Genomic DNA, 25,486 nt, shown 5'->3' with positions numbered 1-25,486 from the left:
TAATCACTACAACCTTACCTATTGGACTTATTTGTCTCTTTGACCATTGATTAAATAATTTTTTAATTTCCTCAATTTTTTGTAAGTAATTGGCCTCAATTATATTGTTCATATCCAGTGTGAAGTCAACTGGAATTTAATCTTTTGTTCTAATAATACTTGCTATCCGAATTTCAATCTCAAACTCGGGTGACATAAAAAAAAAAATGTTTTGTGCACACTGGGCCTGTTATTAAATCAAACCGTTTGTTTAAAAAAATGCAACAGAACATTCCACCGCATGTTATACTCTGAAACATGTTGTCGTGTAGTATAAAAATTATCTTTAATATACAGCCCTTCGGCCATGGATGCCATTTTTATCATGCTAGGTATCTTTATTTATCTTTTAAAGGAATCTAGGTCTGAACATCATCCATGTATACAGCTTACCATTAATCACAAAAACTGTCAGACCAAAATCCTATATATACACCGATAAGAACGAAAACAACCAACCTGGCGAAATTTATCTATGATAATTGATTAAATGATATCCTATTGATCTTTTAATCGCTCTAATCCAAATTGACCAGGGTCATACATCCGACTGAAGACTAATTCTATGGGTTTTCAATATTTTTGAATTTTTGGCTAGTCTACTGTGATAAGTCAGGCTTTTCTCCTAGTGGTGTAAATAAACAATTGCAAATATATCAGATGGTTAGTATTGAGAAGAATATCTTGATGAAAACATGAAGTTGACCAACATGTAATTTGGATTTTATATCGAGATAAGCTGTTTGAAAATTACGAAGGTAAATTAAATAGTACGTGTATTTTGGTGCTTTTATTAACTTAATGCAAAATGTTTTGTCATGTTTTTATTGAAGACTACTATTTCTGATTTTAAAGAACAGAACAGAACATATTCTTTATTAACTTGTATAACATTTACATCGTTAGATAACATACATTAGGAAAACTATGTAGGCACATTTCTGCCAACCACCTAACCACTTACTCATGTCGAATTTTTTGGTAAAAAATCTCACTTATTCGGTTATTATCTGACAAGTGGCAAAACGGCGTGTAAGTATATTAGAATCTTAACAAGAAAAAGTTGTCTGTTGTTGCCAATTACTGCCATCCACATATTCATTTACGTTAACTAGTTGTCTTGATTTTTTGTCACTTAGTCAGTTATGATTGGCAATATCCGTAATGTTCAGAATGAACAAAAATAATAAGGAGAGGTAAAAATACGTTGATTTAGAAACCTTTCTGAATTGAGCCGGATATAACATACTTCATTCCGTAGATGGGACTATTCACTGGATAATACCAACACTCCATATACAATCGCAATTTTTGTATTAACTGGATATCAAGAAAACCTTCACAATAACCACTTATTTATGTGGATATGTGGATGGCAGAAGTGGGCATTAACAGGCAGTTTTGTTCTGTTAACATAATTATCTGGATTACACGCGATTTTGCCACTTGCAAGATAACAACTGGATATATAACATTTGAAGAGAAATTGTCTACATAAATAAGTGGATATGTGGTTTGCATAAATATGCCACCATACAAAACACAAATTCAATAGGTCACGATATTAAAAAGTTACAAAACAAACATACTAAAACACATACCAGCAAAACACTAATTATTAGAGGATGAGCTGGTTACGACAATAATTACCGTTGCAAAAGTGAAATTCTTCGATTTAAAGACAATTTGATAAATTTGCATAATTTGATGAGTTTATTTTTATCAGTGCGCTTTAGAAATTCAATAAGTTTATACATATTTGGTCTGGTATAAAAAATATTTAATATATTTTCTTCTAAGATCAGCTAAACATAGACATTTACAGAAAATGTGAAATTCATCATCTATATCATTTGAATTACAAAAACTACAAATATGTTCATTTTTTGTATTCTATTAACTCCATATCGTCCAGTTTGAACTCTTAATGAATGTGATGAAACACGAAATCTAATTAAATAAAATGTATGATCAGAATGTAAAATATCTAGATAGATTTCATATCGAAATTCACCTTAACATGATCATACAATTCCAACACAATGTTCGACGACTTACTATTACACAATTCTTGAGCAAAACATTCAAATAACCTTTGTTTAAAAGTATGTGAAAAGTATGTTTCGCTAACAGACACTCGCCGAATTTTTAAACATATATTCAAATCCACCCAATTTTTCTTTCCATTTATACAATCTTTATGAGACATTTTGTATAAAGTCTTCAGAATAATATTAACTTTTTATAGTTTTGACCCAGTATTTCACTATACGAATGTACCCTTGTATATATAGTGGATACTGTAGTATTTGCTGTATTTAATTTTACGTTTAATATTTTCTTAAAAAATTTAAGGTGATTTCTCTCAATTTCCTTAGATATAACAAATTCCCGTATTTCGGACGAATAACTTAGTATAGATCCTACGAATGAGTCAAATAACTGACATAGTATCTTTTGTTTCATTTTATTATTTTTTACAATTTATTAATAGAACATTTAATGCTTTCAATGCTTTACCCGCTAATTGTTGTTGATGTAACACAAAACTATCAGTATAACACAAAACTATCAGTATAGTTGAAAACCGTACCGAGATAATTAAAATCATTAAGAACCTGTAGTATATTACCATCATATGTAAATTCTTCATTTTGAAATACTGAATAATGATATTATAATATCGCCAATAGTTAGCTCAGGGTTTACATCATTTTGGAAAAACAATTCTATGTCATCAATAAACAAAAAAGTAGTATTGGCGGAATTACCTCCCCTTGACGTAATCCTACTGAATATTCGAAAAGAATCAGAGTAACAATTACACGATCGCACACAAGATTTCAACCTTTTCGTACGTATCTTTAATGACTCTTAATATTTTACCGCCTATTCCAAGTTTGAGTATTCAACTACAATGCGTTTCTATCAATATCGTCGTACGCCATTTTCAGATCTATGAAATAGCAGCCCGCCCGCTTAGCTCAATAGGTAAGAGCGTTGGTCTACGGATCTCGGGGTCGCGAGTTCGATCCTCGGGCGGGGCGTATGTTCTCCGTGACTATTTGATAAACGACATTGTGTCTGATATCATTAGTCCACCACCTCTGATTCATGAGGGGAAGTTGGCAGTTACTTGCGGAGAACAGGTTTGTACTGGTACAGAATCCAGGAACACTGGTTAGGTTAACTGCCCGCCGTTACATGACTGAAATACTGTTGAAAAACGGCGTTAAACCCAAAACAAACAAACAAACAAAATGAAATAGCAATAAAGTGCATGAATATGTATTTTACGCATGCCAAAAATTATGTTTATATGTTTTTTGTTGTGTCAATGAGCTTTTCATGCTTTAGGTCATATGGCGACTTTCCAGCTTTGATGGTGGAGGAAGACCCCAGGTGTGCCCCTCCGTGCACTATTTCATCACGAGCGGGCACCTGTCTCAGAAACACAATGCTTACATTTAACTCCTATGCCAAAATTTCTGGATTATGTATTAATGTAGAAAAAACAAAAGCTGTTTGGATAGGCGCAATGAAAAATAGTCATTTAAGGTTAAGTACTGATCTGGGTCTACTATGGGAACAAGAACAGTTTAAATTACTGGGTGTGACCTTTACACTAAATCTGAATAATATTGTTATTGCTAACTACTATTCAAAAATAGAGAGAATTAAAAACTTATTAACACAATGGTCTAAAAGAATGATCACAAGAATAAAGTTTTTAAGACATTAGCTTTGTCAAAATTGAATCGTCTAATATCAAATTTACAAAACCAAAACATAGAAAGACTAAATCAATACAAAATCGATTATATTCTACAAGTTTCTATGAAATTCTGGACCTGATAAGATAACGAGAACAGTCATAACACAATCTTATGAATATGGTGGCATTAGAGTGGTGAACTTAGAAACCTTTATACAATATAATTAGCTAAAAAGTATCTTAACATATATAGTTCAAGAAACACCCTGGCAGTAAATAAAGTTGTCGTAAGAACTCGAAGACATCTTTAGAGTTATCACCTGAATTCCGTAACATTTGAAATATCGGGCATAAAACTGTTAGATATTGGTTTATGTTTGTAACTTTGCACTAAAATTAGGCTATTGCGTGTGGTGAGGATGTAGAACATGAAGGAGTAGATTTAATGTGTATGAGTAAGCAAACGATTTCGATATTTTACTCAAAATGTCTTGATTTCAAAGAAGTGGCGCTGATAATTAGACTTAACAGTTTATTTCGGACGCAAAGCACAGAACATTAGGCAGCCTTAATCATCAAATTTTAGTTGTACACCCAGTTCTCTCTTTTTAAAAATAATTATAAATAATTACCATTTTGTAGACCGATTCCATGTTTTGTCATACAGATATCAGAAGAACTCTGTAATGTTTTCCAGGAAGTCCATAACAGTTATCAGAAGAACACCCTCCTTTGTGCAACACCTTCTCCCCCGTGTCTGCAAATGGTTTTTTTTCTTCATGTTTCTTGTTTCTTCAGAAATGACAAAAGCTACAGCAATGTACATGCTTGTCGCTGTGATCTTCTCAAGTCTGCTCCATCAATATGCGCGAGCCGAGGAGGGGAAGTTTTATGGCGGATCAATGAGCTATACAATGGAGAAACAAACTGACGGAACAAATCTGGTAACGCTTTGATTGATTACAATTGACACTATCCTCTATTCACATTGTGTTACACTGTAACTGCAGTACGACTGAGATTATTTCGAATCCGGTTAAACGTTTAAAATTATCTGCTACCCAAATCTGGTCAAACTTTAACCTTAGTTTAGTTGAGATTATCCGCTACCCAAATCTGGTCAAACAATAACCTTAGTTTAGTTGAGATTATCCGCTACCCAAATCTGGTCAAACAATAACCTTAGTTTAGTTGAGATTATCCGCTACCCAAATCTGGTCAAACAATAACCTTAGTTTAGTTGAGATTATCAGGTACCCAAATCTGGTTGAATTATAACCTTAGTTTAGTTGAGATTATCCGCTACCCAAATCTGGTTGAACTTTAATTGTAAATTCAGGCCGTGAAATTCGAAGGTAAATGATATCTGACTTATATTCATCTGGGTGTGTGACAGGGGTGTATATAACAACACAATCATGTATGCACTGCCAAGTGTTAGTCTCAAGTGAAGAAAACCCAAGAAAATCTGATATATGCACGGATTTCACATGTTTACCCGCGAAATTAAGAAAACATTTAAGATGGTTAATACCCACTAGTTTTCATTTTAACTGTTGTTACTTCTTTCTAACAAATCCCCGTAATTGTAGAATATGTTCTAAATTGTGATAAGTACCGATGAGAAGTAAGCAGTAGAGCAGTATTGGCGGTATTATTTCCGATACTGTTGGTAGTAGCGGCAATAACAGACACATTATTAATGTGTGAGCTTTGTTTTTGACACATTTTGGACGGGAGTTTACTATGAAGGTGGCATGCGTCTATATAAGTCTAAATTAAAAGGTAATTGCTATACTATACTGCCAACATTTACAGCTGAAAAAATCTTTAAATGCTAAATAGCTACGAACAGTTATAGCTGTAATACTGATGTTACTGCTATATAACTGCAAAAAGTTTTTTCTGTAATACTTCTGTTACTGCTACTAACGACCGACAATATCCTTTCGACGGCCTCGCGCCGTGTAGAACAGCCATAACGTAATAATGCGTTTCTATATTTTGTAATCCCAAAAGCCACGCTAAATACTCAGAACACGGCCGTTGTGTAATAATACAGTAGGAAATTTAGCTCTCCATATAACCATTGTATAAAAGTGCGTAAAACGTTTAGATATAAGGTAACAGTAGAAAAAAGAATGTTTTTCATACACTGTGGACTTCATAATACGCATTTGCACAGCAATTTATTACGTTATCTTTACAAAGAAAGTACTGTTATGGCTTTTTTCAATGACATGTAAAACTAACTAGAACAAAATTCACAAATTTTGGAATTTTATTTAAAGAATACAAAAAAATGCATACGATGTGGACTTTCTAATGTACATTTGAACAACAATAAATTACGTTATGGCGTTTCAACAACAAATGAATTTCAACAAAATGTACCGTTATGGCTTAAATGCTACATATCATAACATAACATAACATAAATACGTTTATGGCAAGCAATTGTCCAATACTTACGTGAACCCTAGTTCACGGTCGAAAAACTAGGATTAACGATCGATAAACTAGGTTTTACGAACGTAAAATTAGGTTTTTCGAATACTAACTTATATTTTCGAGCGAAAACATAGGATAACGCCGTGAACCATAGTTCACGCTCGTAAATGTAGGTTCACGATTGTAAACCCCAGTTCACGGTCGTAAACATAGGTTCACGTTCGTAAACTATGGTTTACAAGCGTAAACCGGGGTTTACGAGCGTAAACATAGGATAACGATCGTAAACATAGGATAACGACCGAAACTCATAGTTCAATCGAGAAACATAGTTTATCAAACGTAAACCATTATCAAACGTATTAGGATTATAGAATCAACAATGAATTTCGGGCGTGAACCTGGGTTTACGGCCATGAACCTATGTTTATGGACGTGAACCTATATTTACGACCGTGAACCATAGTTTACGGACCTGAACCTATATTTTCGACCGTGAACCTATGTTTACGAACGTGAACTTGGGTTTACGAGTGTGAACTAATGTTTACGTTCGATAAACCAGGTTTTTCAAAGGTAAAACCAGGTTTTTCAAATACTAACCTATTTTTTCGAGCGAAAACATAGGATAATATCGTAAACCATAGTTCACGCTCGTAAACGTAGGTTCACGTTCGTAAACCCAAGTTTACAGTCGTAAACATAGGATAACGACCGAAATTCATAGTTCAATCGAGAAACCTAGTTTATCGAACGTAAACCATGGTTTACGATTGATATACTAGGATTATGAAATCAACTATCAATTTCTGACGTAAACCTATGTTTATTGTCGTGAACCTATATTTACGAGCGTGAACCTAGGTTTACGGTCGTAAACTACAGTTTACCTTCGTAAAACCGTTTTTATCGATTTGTAACTATATGGCAAGCCAATTGTCCAATAATTACGTGAACCCTAGTTCACGGTCGAAAAACTAGGATTAACGATCGATAAACTAGGTTTTTCGAACGTAAAACTAGGTTTTTCTAATACTAACCTATATTTTCGAGCGAAAACATAGGATAACGCCGTGAACCTTAGTTCACGCTCGTAAATGTAGGTTCAGGTTGTAAACCCAAGTTCACGGTCGTAAACATAGGTTCACGTTCGTAAACTATGGTTTACGAGCTTGAACAGGGGTTTACGAGCGTTAACATAGGATAACGATCGTAAACATAGGATAACGACCGAAACTCATAGTTCAATCGAGAAACCTAGTTTATCAAATGTAAACCATGGTTTACGGTCAATTTATTAGGATTATAGAATCAACAATGAATTTCGGGCATGAACATTGGTTTACGGCCATGAACCTATGTTTTTCTAATACTAACCTATATTTTCGAGCGAAAACATAGGATAACGCCGTGAACCTTAGTTCACGCTCGTAAATGTAGGTTCAGGTTGTAAACCCCAGTTCACGGTCGTAAACATAGGATAACGATCGTAAACATAGGATAACGACCGAAACTCATAGTTCAATCGAGAAACATAGTTTATCAAACGTAAACCATTATCAAACGTATTAGGATTATAGAATCAACAATGAATTTCGGGCGTGAACCTGGGTTTACGGCCATGAACCTATGTTTATGGACGTGAACCTATATTTACGACCGTGAACCATAGTTTACGGACCTGAACCTATATTTTCGACCGTGAACCTATGTTTACGAACGTGAACTTGGGTTTACGAGTGTGAACTAATGTTTACGTTCGATAAACCAGGTTTTTCAAAGGTAAAACCAGGTTTTTCAAATACTAACCTATTTTTTCGAGCGAAAACATAGGATAATATCGTAAACCATAGTTCACGCTCGTAAACGTAGGTTCACGTTCGTAAACCCAAGTTTACAGTCGTAAACATAGGATAACGACCGAAATTCATAGTTCAATCGAGAAACCTAGTTTATCGAACGTAAACCATGGTTTACGATTGATATACTAGGATTATGAAATCAACTATCAATTTCTGACGTAAACCTATGTTTATGGTCGTGAACCTATATTTACGAGCGTGAACCTAGGTTTACGGTCGTAAACTACAGTTTACCTTCGTAAAACCGTTTTTATCGATTTGTAACTATATGGCAAGCCAATTGTCCAATAATTACGTGAACCCTAGTTCAAGGTCGAAAAACTAGGATTAACGATCGATAAACTAGGTTTTTCGAACGTAAAACTAGGTTTTTCCAATACTAACCTATATTTTCGAGCGAAAACATAGGATAACGCCGTGAACCTTAGTTCACGCTCGTAAATGTAGGTTCAGGTTGTAAACCCAAGTTCACGGTCGTAAACATAGGTTCACGTTCGTAAACTATGGTTTACGAGCTTGAACCGGGGTTTACGAGCGTTAACATAGGATAACGATCGTAAACATAGGATAACGACCGAAACTCATAGTTCAATCGAGAAACCTAGTTTATCAAATGTAAACCATGGTTTACGGTCAATTTATTAGGATTATAGAATCAACAATGAATTTCGGGCGTGAACATTGGTTTACGGCCATGAACCTATGTTTATGGACGTGAACCTATGTTTACGACCGTGAACAATAGTTTAAGGATCAGAACCTATATTTTCGAGCGTGAATCTATGTTTACGAACGTGAACTTGGGTTTACGAGCGTGAACTTAGGTTTACGTTCGATAAACCAGGTTTTTCATACGTAAAACCAGGTTTTTCAAATAAAGGTAAATATAGGTTAGTATTTGAAAAACCTAGTTTTACGTTCGAAAAACTTAGTTTATCGATCGTTAATCCTAGTTTTTCGACCCTGAACCGGGGTTCACGTAATTATTGGACAATTGGCTTGCCATATACGTTTTATTTCATTTATTAAATGATATTTAGTAAATTATTCACACAGTTTCGATATGTAATAATTTGGGATCAGTAATTATCGATTTTTACGAATATAACTTGAAAAATTAAAGTTTTGTTCTTTTGTACTTTTGGTATCTTAAATTAGTGTCATTTTTGTAATTAAATAGTATTGTTATGATGAATTGATTTATGTATATACATGTACATCTTACCAATTTGTTAACCCTATATTACCAGCTGGCTTACGGAAGGTCGGTGGTTCTACCCAGGTGCTCGCTCGTGATGAAATAATGCACGGAGGGGCACCTGGGGTCTTCCTCCACCATTAAAGTCGGAATGTCGCGATATGACCTATCATATGTCGGTGCGACGTTAAACCCAAAAAGTAAAAATAACCCTATATTATAATATCGTAAAATTGGTATTAAGCAAATGTTTTTGAAGTTATTCTGTTCAAACTTGTTTTGAAATGCATGGTTTTCAGGAAGACTATTCTTCATACAGTTTAATTACGTTATGGACGTGTTATGTGTATAGGGAGTGGCTTATAAGAGATCGATTTTTCCATGAATTTTTTTAAGCTGGGTCCGTCAACAGGATATTAGCTTTAATACTGTTGTTTATGTTGTATAACGGCCAACAGTTGTGGCTGTTTTATTGCTGTTATTGTTATACATGTATATGTAACGCGTAACGTTACATTTTCGGCATTTTTGTTAATGATAATTCGAATTTTTATTTATTTTATGATTATAAATTCTCTAAAAATTAAGCGGGGATAAATGTAATTTAAATCTTTAAATCATTGTAGTAAAAACATACATGGACGTCCGTTACTCATAATTTAGATAGCTGCATACACATCAACATGTATCTCGAAATCGCCTATGTGCAAAATAGCGTGCGACATACGTTCAGTATTGCTATTTCTAATATAAAACGACCAACAGTAATAGCTTCAGTATTGCTGTTACTGCCATAAAACGACCAACAGTAATAGATGTTATACTACTGTTAGTGCTCTAGAGCAGTCAATAGTTACAGCTGTTATATTGCTGTTAATGCTAAGTAACGGATCAACAACTATTACTAAAATGCTACTTTTACTGATAAACATTTTTTGTATGATAACGGCCAACATTTATTGCTGTGATATTGCTGTTACTGTTCTGTTACGGAGAACAAGTTCAACTATAATACTGCTGACACTGCTGCTTACGGCCAACAATTATAGCTGTAATTCTAGTGTTACGGATCTTAAAAGTCAGCATTTAAAGCTGTAATATTGCTGTTTCGCTTTATAACTGCAACAGGTTTTGCTGTAATACTGCCGTAACTGCTACATAACGGCCAACATTGCTGTTACTGCTACATAACGGCTAATAGTTATAGCTGTAATATTAATTTTCCTGCTATATAACGACCAAGAGTTATAGCTGTATTACTGATTGTTTTGCGTGTTTTTCTTTTCTAACACCACTTTGACGTTTGACACTATGACGTAATTATTGTGACGTACACAAAATTATAATATTGCACGATAACTTCTTTGTTAAATAAATAGTTAATCGGCCCGCGTTAGGATGTTTTATGACTGTCAACAAGTATTGCTAAAGTACTGCTGTTACTGTTAGGCTTAACTGCAATACTGCTGCTTGTACTATATCACTGTAAAAAGATCATTGCTGCAAAACTGCTGTTACTGTTGTATTTAGCTGCAATACTGCAGTTCATATTTTATAAAGGTCAACAAGTATAGCTAGAATATTGTCGTTACTACTATAAAACTGATTCCACTTATAGTTCTAGTAATGTTATTACTTATTTTATATTGGAAGTACTTACGTTGTAATGCTATAACTTACTGGTCTACTTGTTGCTCCACACCAGTTATTAGCATTGAATATGGGCACTCATGAAATTATACAAAAACATTTTTGTGTACAAGTATTTCGTTTGTATATACATTTTATATGCTTTTCTACGACCCACTACGACCAACTACAAATTGGATTCCAAAATACTTAAACAGGTTGTCCTAATTCTCTTTTATACTATAATTTTGTATGCCATTTACAGTGCTGTTTTCCATTTTTTTCCCTATAATTTATGTAGGTGATCATTGAGCTTATCACAGGATGGGTACTAGGCAAAGGTCCATGCGGTCCGGGTTGTAACAGCAATGATATCGGTAGATCTACACGCTCAACAAGACAGTTAATGACGAAACGCTATTCAGACTATCTGGGGACCTACACGTCAGATTATTTAAACAAGGCCACAAGTAAAACGGAAACTCACGATATTAATGCGCAAGTTCTCTCAACCTACGATGAAACTGTGTTAGCCGTCAGTGAAAAAGGGAGATGGGAACAGGAACTTCTTCATTTTAACTTCATCATGCCAGCTGGAGTGGAAAAACTAGATGTCAAGTAGTTAACATTTAATGTTATACTTGCAATAACCAAAAAAAAAATATATCGTTATTTTGCTAAATCGAACCGATTTTTTTTTTTTGTTTTTTTTTTTTTTTGTTTTTGTTTTTGTTTGTTTTGGGTTTAACGCCGTTTTTCAACAGTATTTCAGTCATGTAACGGCGGGTCGATTTTTTTTAAAATTACCTTTAAACATCACTATTTGAAACCCTACAATGGATATAGAATGCTTAAAGGGACAAAACTATTTAGCTGACTTGTAGAAAGCCGATGGTTCTGTCAAGGTGCTAGCCCATACCTGTAATAATGCCCGGAGGTGCATATGGGGTGTACCTTCACCTTTAAAAGGTAAAAGGTAAAACAAACTCTGTATCACAAATGTTAGGTGGATGTGACGTAAAAACTCGATAAAACAAGCAAGGAACACACGTTAAATAGTTGATACATTATGTTAATCCAAAAGTCCTAGCTTAATTTTATTTTTTTAGAAAATTTTAAGTTATATATTTATTGTAGATAACGTTTTACGTATAAGCATTTAGTCGATGTGTTTAAAACAAGACTTATATTAGTTTGAAACGTACGAATTCTTGCAATGCTAAACCATGAGTAATAAACAAGTGATGGCAAGACAAAACTGACGAATAATTAAAATTCATTCATACTCGCACGAAAGAAATGACTGAATAGAAACGAAAACAATAGGTTCAATTTGTTGACGAAACGCATTTATTATAGTGACAAATAATAGTTACAGTGCTCTATGTAAACATAATACATCAAGGAGAGCCCACGAAACGTATTACTGATATCAAATGAAAAATAAAAATAAACACTAAACACAGTCCTGTTTATCTTTTAAGTTTTGACGGAAAACCATGGAGAACATTGACATTACAAAAGGGAACTGGTAGATGGCATTTTCAAACAACTGTATCAACAGCTCTGCGTAGTGATACCGGAAAAACTAACAAGAGTCCTCGGTCTTTGGCAAAGCCATTCTATAGGTATTGTGGAATATTATGTTTTACTAGATTTTAGTTTTCATACCAAATGACATTGTATATCTAAAGTTTAATATCTACTGACATGCGCATTGTTCAAACAGAGATATCTCTATTGAATGAATAATGTGCTTCATGCATATACAAACACAGATACAAATATGCAGAGCAGAATGTAAACGTAAATATATTGAGTATCCCTGGACATAATCAAATATTTATTTGGAGTTTGGACATTAGCGGAGTTATTTTGATTTAATAAAAACATTTCAAATAAAATAAAATTGTCAGAATTGAAAAAAAAATATCAAAGATATTTTTCGCGGCCAGTGATATTCTATAAGCTATACTGACGAGGCATCTATAATTTCTCTACTTATATGAAATATTCACAAACAATATATTTAAACGATCTATTTTTCTATTCCCCAGACTGTGCTTGTAAGGATTTTGCATTGCCACTAGAAGAATTGTAAACGTTTATGTCATTCTTCTGACAAAGTTTGGAAAGCCCGAGTAAGGGTATTTCCGTGAAAACTTATTGTGCAACACTTGTCGCTGATTTGTTTTGATATTATGATGAAATAATTGTAATGTTAAGCCTTTCATCAGATACGCAGTCAGACGTTATTATTGCATTTATCAACATATTATGCTACGTGGATGATATACACGATTTTTTATATTCTACTAATAGAGGGAACAATATTCTTTTTTATTAACATCTGCTTATGCATAATGAAATTTTAACGCAAATCTATTTTCAAAAAATAAAGCCTACTTTTATACAATGATAAAAACGCCTACTTTTATACAATGATATTAATAAATGGCGTTAGACATAACAATAATAAAAATAGCTATTATAACAATATTAATAATGAAAATAATAATAATAATAACGGCCTTTTTGCAACAAGCAGTTATGACCGCACCCCTTCCCTTGAGGTAATTTTACCCCTATGGCCAATACCAGTGCTTATAGCATCTGGTACGCCCAGACAAGCTGCATATAGAGGTTAATGATGTCTTCATATACTATTTAAGAAAGAAATACTACACACTACCCTACCTATAGAGGATTACCAAAAATGCGTTTATCAAACAAACCTTGGAGATATAAATGTTGAAATGTAAAACCTTTTACAAAAAAATAAGAACTATCACAAGTCTGCTGTTTTCGCATGATAAACAGTTATCAACATTTTAAAACAATGCCGCGAAATTTCTTAAATACAGTGTCTTAAGATTGTTTTAATGTGTCAAGTGATTTACTTTTGCGTAGTTCTAACGGCAATTCATTCCGAAGTTTTGGACCAATTGTACAGAAACTTCTATCATTGAATTTTTTGCACTTGTTGTATGGAACAACATAACGACAGTCGTATTTTCAGACGCCCTCAAACCTTGTCTGCTAGGAATATACTCTGTAAGCAATTCTGTTAAATACAGAAGTGCTATGTCAGTGTGACAGCTATACATGAAAGAAAGTATCTTGAACTCAATTCATGCTTTCACCGGCAGCAAATTTAAGTGTAGCAATGCCTGTTTAGATCTGTCAAAATTCCTTCTGTTGTGTTTTGCGCACATATTTTGAACACGTTGCATCTTACGCACCTCGCAGTTAGATACACCATACAGTAGGTAATTCAACATGGCTGTACGACATTTGCGACTTACATGATCTTTAAAGTTCAAGGTTTCGTCAAGAAATGCACCGAGATATCTAATTGTGTTTTCACGTTTAACATCATCACCAGTAATGTTAATGGAATTTGTAAAACATTTGTTCAACTGAGGTCTGATACAAAAATAATAGATTCAGTTTTGGAAGTGTTCATTTTCAGTTTCTTTATACTTATCCAGTCATTGATTATTATTGCGCACCTTTCAAGGTCTCCGAACGTTTGTGATTCTACGGAAACAGATGTAGGACGAAAGCTTTTATTTCCTATATGATCATCAGCTAAACCGTAGACTGATACGAACCAATGTAACTGCCCTGGGGCACACTGCACTAATATTACAAGTAAGAGACCTTAAATAGGAGTCTACCAATCGAAGAGCTGTTTCACATACGCCATATTATGCTTTTAGGACATCTAGAAGAATGTCGTGATCGGAAGTGTCAAATACCGCACTTAAGTCAATCGCAATAAGGGCCGTGACTTCCTTTTTCTCCATACCACTTAGAAGACCATTGACTAACCGAAGTAGCGCAGATTCACAATAGTATTTCCTGTATGCAGAATGGTTCTTAGGCAAAAGACTGTTTTGATCTATGTTTACCCGGCTCTTTGAAAATTGATAGTCTGGCTCTTTAACGTGCCCGGTTTGAAGGGCCCATACACGCGAAAGCGTCTTTTCTGGGAAGAACTAGTGCTGGCCTCTGATTGTGTGAGAGACACTCAGGAGTAAGCAATTTCCCGAACCTGGACAAAACTGGGATTCGAACCACGGACTTCTGGATTTGCAGTTAAGGTTGTTACCACTAGATGTGGTAGTATTGAGATGCTTAATTTATGATAGCATTACATGTATGCCCTATAAGGAAACAATCGAGACAGTCAATCAAGTATTCTATCCTTATTGTATTACCTTAAACTACCAGGAAATATTATTCTTCCTGTCTTTTAGGAGATATCTTTAATACAAATTAATTTTATATCCTTTTTCAGGAGAACAGTACTGGTTTGGAACCAGTTTCCGGACACGTTTTCATATTTCAGCTCCATCATTCCCTAAAAAATATATTTGACATAAATGAAACCCATCCGCATCCGATGTTGTAATCAGCATTAAAATATGGGTTTCAATGGGCCTCAGATGGGGTCACAAAAAAGTTGTTTTCCCCCTGAGGTCAACCAATAACAGCTACGAAAGCAAACCGAGGTTGACTATAAAAACTCGAATTTTGTTATACACGAATTCTTGCTAATTCCAATAGATATAGAATAAAATTAGTGCAAAAATCGACAGCCCTGTATTTTATGTAACTTTTACTGTGGAATTAAAAGTAACACATGTTATCAGCAGACAATCAATATGTAGTTAAAATTTTTTCTTCCCCACTTGATATCTCGGCAAGTGTGAACTACTGTGCATGCGCAATGCGATCTTCATGCCCCGTTAAGACAGAAGTTGTTTTGTAAACACAGGTGAGTTATCGTCATAAAACCTAACATTATACAGTCTTGTAATATAGTGGTTTGTTGTAAGCTTGAAGAACAAACACCTAAATGATCTAGGTGAAACAATCACATTTATAATAACGAAATAAAGCGGATATTACATGTGTCCGGAAATTAGTGCTATCCGGAAACTGGTTCCCAACCAGTAGCTGCATTTCGTTCGCATTTTTTGCCATTGATCAAAAATTATTCTAGATCATAGAATATTTGCCTCTTTTACCATTTATGACAAAGATTGTTTGTGTAAATAATATACAACACAGTGTGAATTTCACAGATGGCTGATTTTACTATAGCACATTTCACTACGGTTTTTAACGAGAATCCACGGAAATCGGCGATCATGATCCAAATATCTAGTCGTCTTACCAATCAAATGCTGGAGGATACATGTACAAAATACGCTTTAAATAGTAACATAAATTATTAAAAACGGTGCGTGTTTACTTTTTAAAATATGGATTTTATTCTAAAAACGTCAACTGAAACTACTTCATTATTTATACTTTCACTCAGTACGTTTAACCAGAGAGTGGTGATGTGAAAAAAAGGACAAAAGTCCAGCAGGAAAAAATCCACAACTAACTTTTCTTTGTCTTGGAACTTGACCTATATATGCTACGATACCAAGATACATGTATACTTACTCGGACATGTCCGTTCGTGTAGTGCTCGAAAGAAACTTCCCAGATTGAGCGGTTTTCGTCTGCTGCTTAAGCACTCACCATTGAAAGACATTCATGTACAATTAAGAACTAGTATTTCATAAGTCGAGCCGATCAGCTGATAAGCCTCCACGTGATATGACTTTACGAAACTTTCCGATAGATTCCGAAGTTCTTGTTAAATGGGTTCTTGTATATATCTTTTCCATTTTAGAGTAAAATTAGGTATCAGAACAGAAATACGCATTCCAGCCGTTGACGCTGATGGAGACTTTATCAAATGTGAACTAGCAAAATATGTTGAGGGAGGTTATATTGCAATCCATCCGCCACCGAATGTACAAGTTTTCGAAGTAAGTTAATGTCCGGTTCATAAAAAACGCCATCCATCAAGACATTTTAGTATTACTTGGCACAATGTTTCCGATAATAATAGTACGTGTCATCCACCTCAAACAGACCCTAGCTCAAAGCATAATATCGCATTTGGAGGTCAAGGGACAATAGTAAGTTTTTTTTTTTCATATCTGGTCTGTATTAAACTCAACCATCCATCAAGGGATTTTGATAATCAAAACAAAACATTTTCGAATCCGCTTATTGTCTTATCAGACTTCAATGTATCATTTTACAAATATGATCAAGGCATGTATATTGTTACTTGTTTACAAATATATATTGTTAACATTTATTGCATCTTACTGATAAGTAATCTCTCTTAGAACATGGCGGCTGTTTGAAACTTATTTCAAAATATCACAATTATAAATTAATAAGTTAACGCATCTATACATGTACATCGTTCAATTATATCAGATGACATTTTTGCAACAGTTGAGAAAATATGTAGTATGAAACACAAACAAAATACATTGTACTACTTTGATAAAAAAGTATTCAAAATGTAAAAGCAGGCGCCATCCACGAGGAGGTATCATTAATATCGTGTATAGAATTTGTATATCTATTTACTAGTGTCAATCATCATAATATTTACATTTCAATAGAACTGTAGCGTACATATCAACGCGTTTGAGTCCGATGGTTACACGGATGACTCATGGGTTGCCGTGCCAGTCAGTATCAGGGACTTCAACAAGGAGAAGATTGTTTATGGCACGGATGATTATATGCCGGCTAAATTTTCAATGAGTGCAACTGCAGTGCAGGTAATGCTCCATTCATATGGTATAGAAAAAATTAAATGAAACCTTTAAAGAGATCATTTAAAAGCAAGGAATGCAATCGAGTAAAAAGCATCATTATCAGTCATAATCCCTTATTTTCGGTAAGTCTAAAATAGCAGTGTTTATTTCAATAATACAAGGTTGACATCACATGACGTAGCGACATAGACGTACTGCTGCTATAGACTATAGAGACAATTACATGCAGAGCATTTTTCTTGGCGACTGCTTGCACACAAAGTTTAAATGAGACCAAATCACAAAATCAGCAAGGCGTCTGAAACTTAAGATGGCTGTATATTTCATACATCTTTGTAACAACGATTATCTATGTAAACTTTTATTTTGGAAGTGGAGCAGAACAGATTTTTATAATAAACTATTTATTTCTTATATATATTTGAAAGCTGTGTTCATAATGGCTGCCATAAGTCATGTTGGTCGGCATACTTTAGCTCAACATTCATATTTATTACAACTCTGGAGTCATTTGCTCTAGCTTCATCTTTTGTTGAGCATTATACTGATATAATTTTTAAATGCGGAAAATATTGCCATTGTTTCCGTTTTAAAAGCCAAATATAGCTGGACTGACACTCATTCAAATTCAGATTGCTGCAAAGATTCCCTGACAGATTTTACATTTATCGCAAACTCATTGATTTTGTAAATACTTTATTCTTAATAAAACGTGATAATGTTTTCTTTCAATATAAACTGAGCAACACAACACCATTTCACATTTTTTCGTCAATTTATTGGCAATAACACATCACAATTCAAGGTAGACTTAAGTTGTTGTTCCATTGTTATCCAGACTGAGTTATATAATGACATTATTTAACATCATGTTAAGATACAACTCATTGATGACTGAATATCATTGTATATCATTATATATATACGGGGCCTACATGGCCGAGTGATTAAGGTCGCTGACTTCAAATCACTTGCCTCTCATCGATGTGGGTTCGAGCCTCCCTCGGGGTGTTGAATTCTCATGTGAGGAAGCTATCCAGCTGACTTACGGAAGGTCGGTGGTTCTACCAAGGTGCCCTCTCGTGATGACATTCTATATAATAAATTGACAACTTTTGAAAATATGTACAAGTATGCATACTCAACATTCTATTCAGCTGCATAATTGCACGCAGATATAGATTTAACACCAAATGCCTTAATCCATGAATTATGTAAGCCATGTCCATGTTGAAAGCGTTAAAGCACAAATACTAAATACGTCTGAGTAAGGTCATGAGGGTAATGCACGATAAAAAGGCCTTCAAAAACTTTACGTCTATCTCCTCCTTTATTTCAAAATTCACATTTCAAATATTCGGGGCGGTTGATAACTTGGACTATACTGGTTGTCACTGTGATTGTAGATCTGCTCCTTTTGTCCACACATCAAGAGATGTAATGTAGGTATGAAGTAAGGCCTAATCTCTAGTCATAAGTCATAAAAGAAATACGATAAATAGGTAGCGTACTGTATATTACTATTTTTAAAACAGAATGTAAAAATATCGTAGCATATTTGAATTTCAGTTTGTTGTGCAAGTGTTAGCTAATTTGATCACACCAGAATTTGTTGAACCAACACTTGAAGGCAATCATATATTCATTATGTATGCTGACACTACTTGGAGGACAAAAATATATGCCAAGGCTCCAGAAAATACGTAAGTGTTGCAAACTATTTGACATCTCAGAAACGAAAGTAAAACTACATGAACCTCTTAGTGAATATCATGTTTGTTAATGGCTGAGCACAGTCTTTATTGCACCACACAAAACCTAATGTAAGGGGACAGTTTTTTTCACTTATATTTTAAATATAACATCATCGTGTGTCCACCAGTCATGATAAAAATATGGCATTTCTCAAAGATATTTATGTTAAGACCATTAAACGTATGTGGTATTATACAATGAATGCAAAAAAAAATCAAACGATTAAAATATCATATTTGCAAATGAATGAGAATGTATTTAAATGATATTGTCGTAAATTTTACTTTACCTGACATTGATAATAATACTGTTTTAAAAAGTGTTAGATGTCTGTTATGATGATACTCTTCTGATAATACTTTTACATGTGCATCGTCAATTAAACATCTATTTTACAGCACCCTTGAGGCTTTCACGGCATTTGGGATTCAACGTGAAACATTGAAATTGTCTCCGTTAAAACAAGATACGAAACGGCCACAAGTAAAGTATGCAATAATGTCTTGGAAACCATCTCTTGGTGAAATTGGGAGACATATAGCATGCGTCAGTGCAAGTGATAGTACTGGGTAAGTATTCAGAAGGCAGTTTTTATGCCCCCTGAGGTGGGCTTATTAAAATCAAAAAGTATTAACGGCAGTTTTTGGATGTTAAAGGCAGTTTTCATGTGTTTAAGAGTGTTTAAGTTCTTAAGTGCATTTTTGTGATAAGTTTATCTTTTTCGTGTCTTTTAGAACGGACTTTTTTCTGGCACCTGCATATATTGCTATATAATCTGCCTAGATATCCTGATGTTCAATCTGCACACATATTTTAAGTTGATTTACCATTTGTGTCGGTTATTTGTCTGCATTTTGTTTTCTCTGTTTAACGGAGACTTCCCGCAACAAAATACGTGTGAAATGTTATCAACGTAATTCCTGATTATAATATCACTTAACACACTACTATGATTACTTTCCCTGTAATGCGAGACATCAGACGCCAACGGAAAAGCAAATTCACTCTTTAAGTCGCACTTTTTTCATATACTTATAATATTTACAGGGTGGATTCGGCAGAGGAAAGGTGCTTCATCTTGGAAGTTCAAGGTGCGTTCTACGTTATTTTTACTTGCATAACAAGTTCTATTTCCAGACGCGTTATCCTGCTTGTGTACATTACTTATATGTCACTGACGTTTCTTTAACCTTTATTAGAATTAATACTTATGTACAAAATACTATTTATCGTTTATAAGTATGCAAATGTTCCTTCCTTTCTTTTTGTCATATGAATCTTATTTTAATTTCAGTTGATGCATTCAACCATACCACAAAAGTTACTGCGGTATGTGCAAGTTTGTATATGTGAGAAATAAAAACATTATTACTAAGTTATGATGTTATAAATGTCATAAAATGGAAAGGTTTTGCGTTACTTTCAAACAAGTGATTTTACAAAGGTACATATGGTTGCACCACTCGTTAAACTATTGCATCTGGTGGTCATTCGAAGTATGTTCATTCCATAATACATAGCCTGTTTAACTTTACATTTTAACAGCCTTATTGCCCCACACTTATACACATTTTAGGATGATTGCACTGACCCCATTTTCGATGTACAAATACTTTTGCCATTGAATACCTTCAAACACGGCCAATAACAGATAAAACTTAACTGTTATCTCACAAATACATATACGAGGGATGATGTAGAATCACTACTACTCGTATATTATATGAATTAATTGATTGATGTATACATTTAATTTACTGATCTAAAACTCGATTGTTTTTGTAATTGGTGACTGTTGTTTAGCAAATACTTCTTTAACAATTGTCGTCTATGATGAACTTCGAGGGAAGGTCAATACGTTTGTAGAACTAAGTATATCTTGATACAAATCAAAACTAAATTTTCATCTTTGCGCAGTATACACAATTGTTAGTTGAGTGATAACAGTTTTTCAGACAGCACCGACACTTTTCACTCTTGCTTGGCAGTTGAATAACTTGACCCATAGTTAAAGATGGAAAGCCAGAATTTAGAGTTTAGAGCTGTAATTAATTTCCTCACTAAAAAAGGACCAAATGCAAGAGAAATCCATCGCCGCATGACTGATGTGTATGGAGATAGTAGCTCGCAGTATTCCACAGTGGCAAAGTGGTCAGCAGAATTTAAACAACGTGGACGAAGGTCTTTGGAGGATGATCTACGGTGAGGTCGGTCTGCCGATGCCGTCAGTAAGGAGATGGTTGATCGTGTTGAGGGACTTGTAATGAATGATCGTTGAATCAAAGTCGATGAACTTGCTAGAGAGTGTGGCATTTCCCATGGAAGTGTTTGTACTAACTATAATTCATGAACATCTGAGAATGTCATGGATTTCTGCCAGATGGGTCCCCCGAAACCTGAACATGCAGGATCGTCAACAAAGGCTGGAATCAAGTGAAGAGCTTCTGAAAATTTACGATGCCTATCACAAAGACTTTCACACTCGTCTCGTAATTGGAGATGAAACATGGATTCATCATTAGGATCCAGACATTAAAAATGAATCAACGCAATGGAGGCGCCCTGACTCATCCCCACCTAAGAAGTGTCGTACTCAACCATCAGCTGGCAAAGTAGTGGCCACTATATTTTGGGACTCCAAAGGGTGATATTAATAGATTATAAACCTGCTGGTCACTTGGGCCTACTATGCAGATCTTATCAAACTACTGTGAAGGGCTGCAATTAAAGAAAAAAGAAGGAGGAGGCTTCTGCATGACAATGCCCCTGTGCACAAAAGATAATAAGTAAGGATATATTTCTCGGAAGCACAGAGCTCCAAACACACAGCCTCAGAGCCACACATTTGCAAAGTAGGCCCACAATAAAAAAGAATGGAAAAAGTAATGGAAAAAACATTACAGACGAGTTGCTTCAAACATCTAACAAGTACATATTAATTTATGTCTAATATAGATAGAGGGGGAGGAAGTGGTAAAATGGTGGAGGTGGGATTTGAAGGGGTAAGAAGATCATGGATGAATATACATAGAGAATGCTACGTTCCTTAATAACCGTCACACTACAACGTTAACCACAAAAGCAGACACTCATGCACCAAAATTAAACACACAACCACACCCAACTAAATCACAAAAAAATGAACAAATAAGACACAAGAAAACAGCAGGGCACCGCTTTAGACTCATAATCACATAAAACGCACCCATATAAGCAGGAAAAAACAATTGTATACCGCCCTAGGACTCCGGCAGCCAGAATAAAGCGGAGCCACGAAACTAACTCAAAGTAAAGGGGCAGGGGATGCAAAAGGTAGTGCAAATGCAAGGGGAAATGAGAGGGGCAATAGCGGGAGTAAGGAGGAGGGGAAAACACGCTTACAGCAAACAAGAAAACATACGCAACAGACAATACAAGACAAACAGAAAACCAGTTGAAAATAGGGGCACCGCCTTGGAACGGTCAGTAAACTATATAAAGGAAACAGAGGGTTTAAACACATTTAGGGCACGCCAACCTCGCACTTATCCTAATTTCAACAAGTTAGACAACACAATGTAAATAAAATCCCCGCTGAGAAAGGCTCTAATACTTGCAAGACTTGCACAGGCGGCTATTCGTGAGTGCAATTTCCAACAATTTAAACACCCTTCTTACAGTCCAGACCTCTCCCCAAGTGATTATCAACTGTTTCGAACTTTAAAGTCGCACTTGCGTGGATCGAGATTTCGAGATGATGATGAACTCGAGGCTGTCACAGAGGCATAGTTTGAGGACCGAACAGACGACTTTTATTTTAAAGGCATAGACTGCTTAAAAGAAAAGTGGACCAAGTGCATTGAGGTAAAGGGGGATTATATTGAAAAATAATATTGAAACCATCAACCTACCTCTGTTATAAACACCGTGTTCTACGAACTTTTTGACCTCCCCTCATATTTCATAGTAAATGTTCAGATACGGACACTTTTTAGTCGGACGCTGCATATTAAGCGTATGCTCGACCCCAAAACTATAAACTGTTTTAAAATATTTAAGAAAAACATTATGGCAAAAGAGTGTTTTATCACTATTTATGCACGATGGACTGTTATACGTCGGGCATAATAATTTCACATGGACGCAGCCCGAGTGACATTATTTGACTGTACGACGTATAAATACCCGAGTATATCAATAGTGTTAAAACAAGGTTTCGCTATTTCGATTCTGATATGCCCTAAGTCTTAAAACAGTAGGTAAAATATAGTAGTGCTCTTTCTGGGTCGCAACCAAACTGTTGACGTCGCTGCACGTTAACGTGACGTCATTCTAACTCTAGCGTAAGCGTGTTTTGACAGAGACAAGCATATTAAAATGTTTGTTTCGGCAACACTTGTTTCTTTTATATTTTTAAATTTTAAATTAAAATTTCTTTTAGTACAGTTATTGGGCATTTTATAAAAGAGCATGATAAACATTTGCTGTTTGATGACTGATCTGGAAGCAGTTATTTTCTTGCATTATCAGAGTCAATATTTAGAACTGTTGCTTTCGAGTATTAACAGTTTTTGGTTCATTTCATTAATTATGACCTTTACTAGGAGAGAAAACAGATGTATAAAACTAACGAATGGTAACAAAATGTGAAGGGTTCGTTCGAAATGGCCATAAAGATAGATATTTGTTAAAATTCTATGTACCGCCATTTCCCTTTTATCAAATGTATGGTTGATTAATTATTTCCACATTGAGTGAGGACAAGTAGTAGCTGAAGGTTATCGTTTGATTCAGATAGACAAAATTTGACAGTTCATAAATGTTACTGTTGTGCATTTATCAACATGCGATTAATTCCATTTTTTTTGGTCTGCGAAACATCTGTGTCTAGGCGGAACACATTTAACACTTTCGGAATAATTTCTACATGTATGGTGAAAAGGGAGCCTGTGTACATTTCGTTAACTTTGATCGTCCATATAACAGTAAAGCAACTATTTTAAGCTTATTTCCAAAAAAGATATTACAACAAACAAGGTTACCGATATCATAAACTATAGAAGGCTTTTACTAAATTTTAATACGGATCGTCCGCATTTTATAACACCAAAAAAAAAACCACAAGTGTTTTAATAAAAAATAACGTTCTTAACATTGGTTTGACACACCCCGTATATTATGGGATGCAGTTTATAAATAACAACACAAATTTTAATCAGATATTTGTAAAATGGGTAAGTAAGTTCATCAAAAGATGATACAATGCGAAAATATATAACTATGTTTAGTGATTGACCCCTCTACAGTTTGTCGCTTCGCTTCATATTGAAGTGCGATGCCTAATAACACTCTGTGATGCTTTTCTCCTAAATACTACAAGAAACGATGGAAGAAGTGAAATTATGTCTATCCCCTACCCATTTTTGCATATTGATTATAACAAAAATGTACCGGCTCTTGCCATGTTTACTGTGCTCTGTTATTGTGGGAAATCTACCCTTACCTTTTACCTTTTTAGGGGAAGCCCTATTTTGTCGACATACCATCACCGGATCAGTTTGTGAACTGCAAAATACATGCGACATGCGTTGTTGCTATATATGTCAAATCAACGGTGTAAGTTGTATTATTTACAGTTGGAATTCTAAATATTTTTATTAATTTTATGTTTGTTTTGGGTTTAACGTCGTTTTTTACAGTATTTCAGCTATATAACGGCGGGCGTTAACCATGCAAGTCTTTCTGGATTCTGTGCCAGTACAAACCTTTTCTCTTACGTAATTGCCAACTCCTGCTCCAACCCCCTATGAATCAAAGGTAAAGGGCGAATGACCTCAGACACAATGACTTTTATCAAATCGTCACGGAGAACATACAACTCGCCTTGGGATCAATCTTACGACCCGCTGTCCGTAGATCTGCACTCTCCCTAACGAGCTAAGCGGGCGGCCTGTAATTTTATGTGTTTTTTCTGTTTCAAGGTATAGGATCCCTAATAGTAATGTTTTAAAAATAGCATTTGCTTGGTATATTCTTAAAGTTGACCATGTTTTGCACTGTGTTGCAAATTTTAAAAAACTTTTACCGTCCCGTTTTTGTATAATTTATGGTATTTCCTCAAGTAGAGACAAATTTCAATGTGATGGCCACAATCTAAAACGTTTGCAGAGAATTCATTACAGCATTAATTTTGATAAAAGAAACATCAAAC

The 25,486-nt window shown here is 34.7% G+C and overlaps 1 protein-coding gene across 1 annotated transcript in view; it reads left to right on the top strand.

Annotated features, from left to right (window-relative positions):
* The first annotated feature begins 633 nt into the window (after positions 1-633).
* The window catches only part of LOC123563942 (uncharacterized), a 112,997-nt gene continuing 88,144 nt past the window's right edge, over positions 634-25,486 (top strand). Inside the window, exons 1-11 of the mRNA XM_053526403.1 lie at positions 634-797; positions 4,553-4,698; positions 11,196-11,512; positions 12,379-12,522; positions 16,590-16,728; positions 17,383-17,544; positions 19,111-19,244; positions 19,695-19,865; positions 20,344-20,387; positions 20,591-20,625; positions 24,794-24,891. Coding sequence (XP_053382378.1) covers positions 4,555-4,698; positions 11,196-11,512; positions 12,379-12,522; positions 16,590-16,728; positions 17,383-17,544; positions 19,111-19,244; positions 19,695-19,865; positions 20,344-20,387; positions 20,591-20,625; positions 24,794-24,891 — 1,388 coding nt within the window. The 5' untranslated portion in view covers positions 634-797; positions 4,553-4,554. The remainder of the gene's footprint in view (positions 798-4,552; positions 4,699-11,195; positions 11,513-12,378; positions 12,523-16,589; positions 16,729-17,382; positions 17,545-19,110; positions 19,245-19,694; positions 19,866-20,343; positions 20,388-20,590; positions 20,626-24,793; positions 24,892-25,486) is intronic.

This window comes from Mercenaria mercenaria, chromosome 1, assembly GCF_021730395.1.
Source record: "Mercenaria mercenaria strain notata chromosome 1, MADL_Memer_1, whole genome shotgun sequence".
Classification (NCBI taxonomy): domain Eukaryota; kingdom Metazoa; phylum Mollusca; class Bivalvia; order Venerida; family Veneridae; genus Mercenaria; species Mercenaria mercenaria.
The sequence above is the reverse complement of the archived record's forward strand: the minus strand, read 5'-3'. Positions and strand labels throughout refer to the sequence as shown.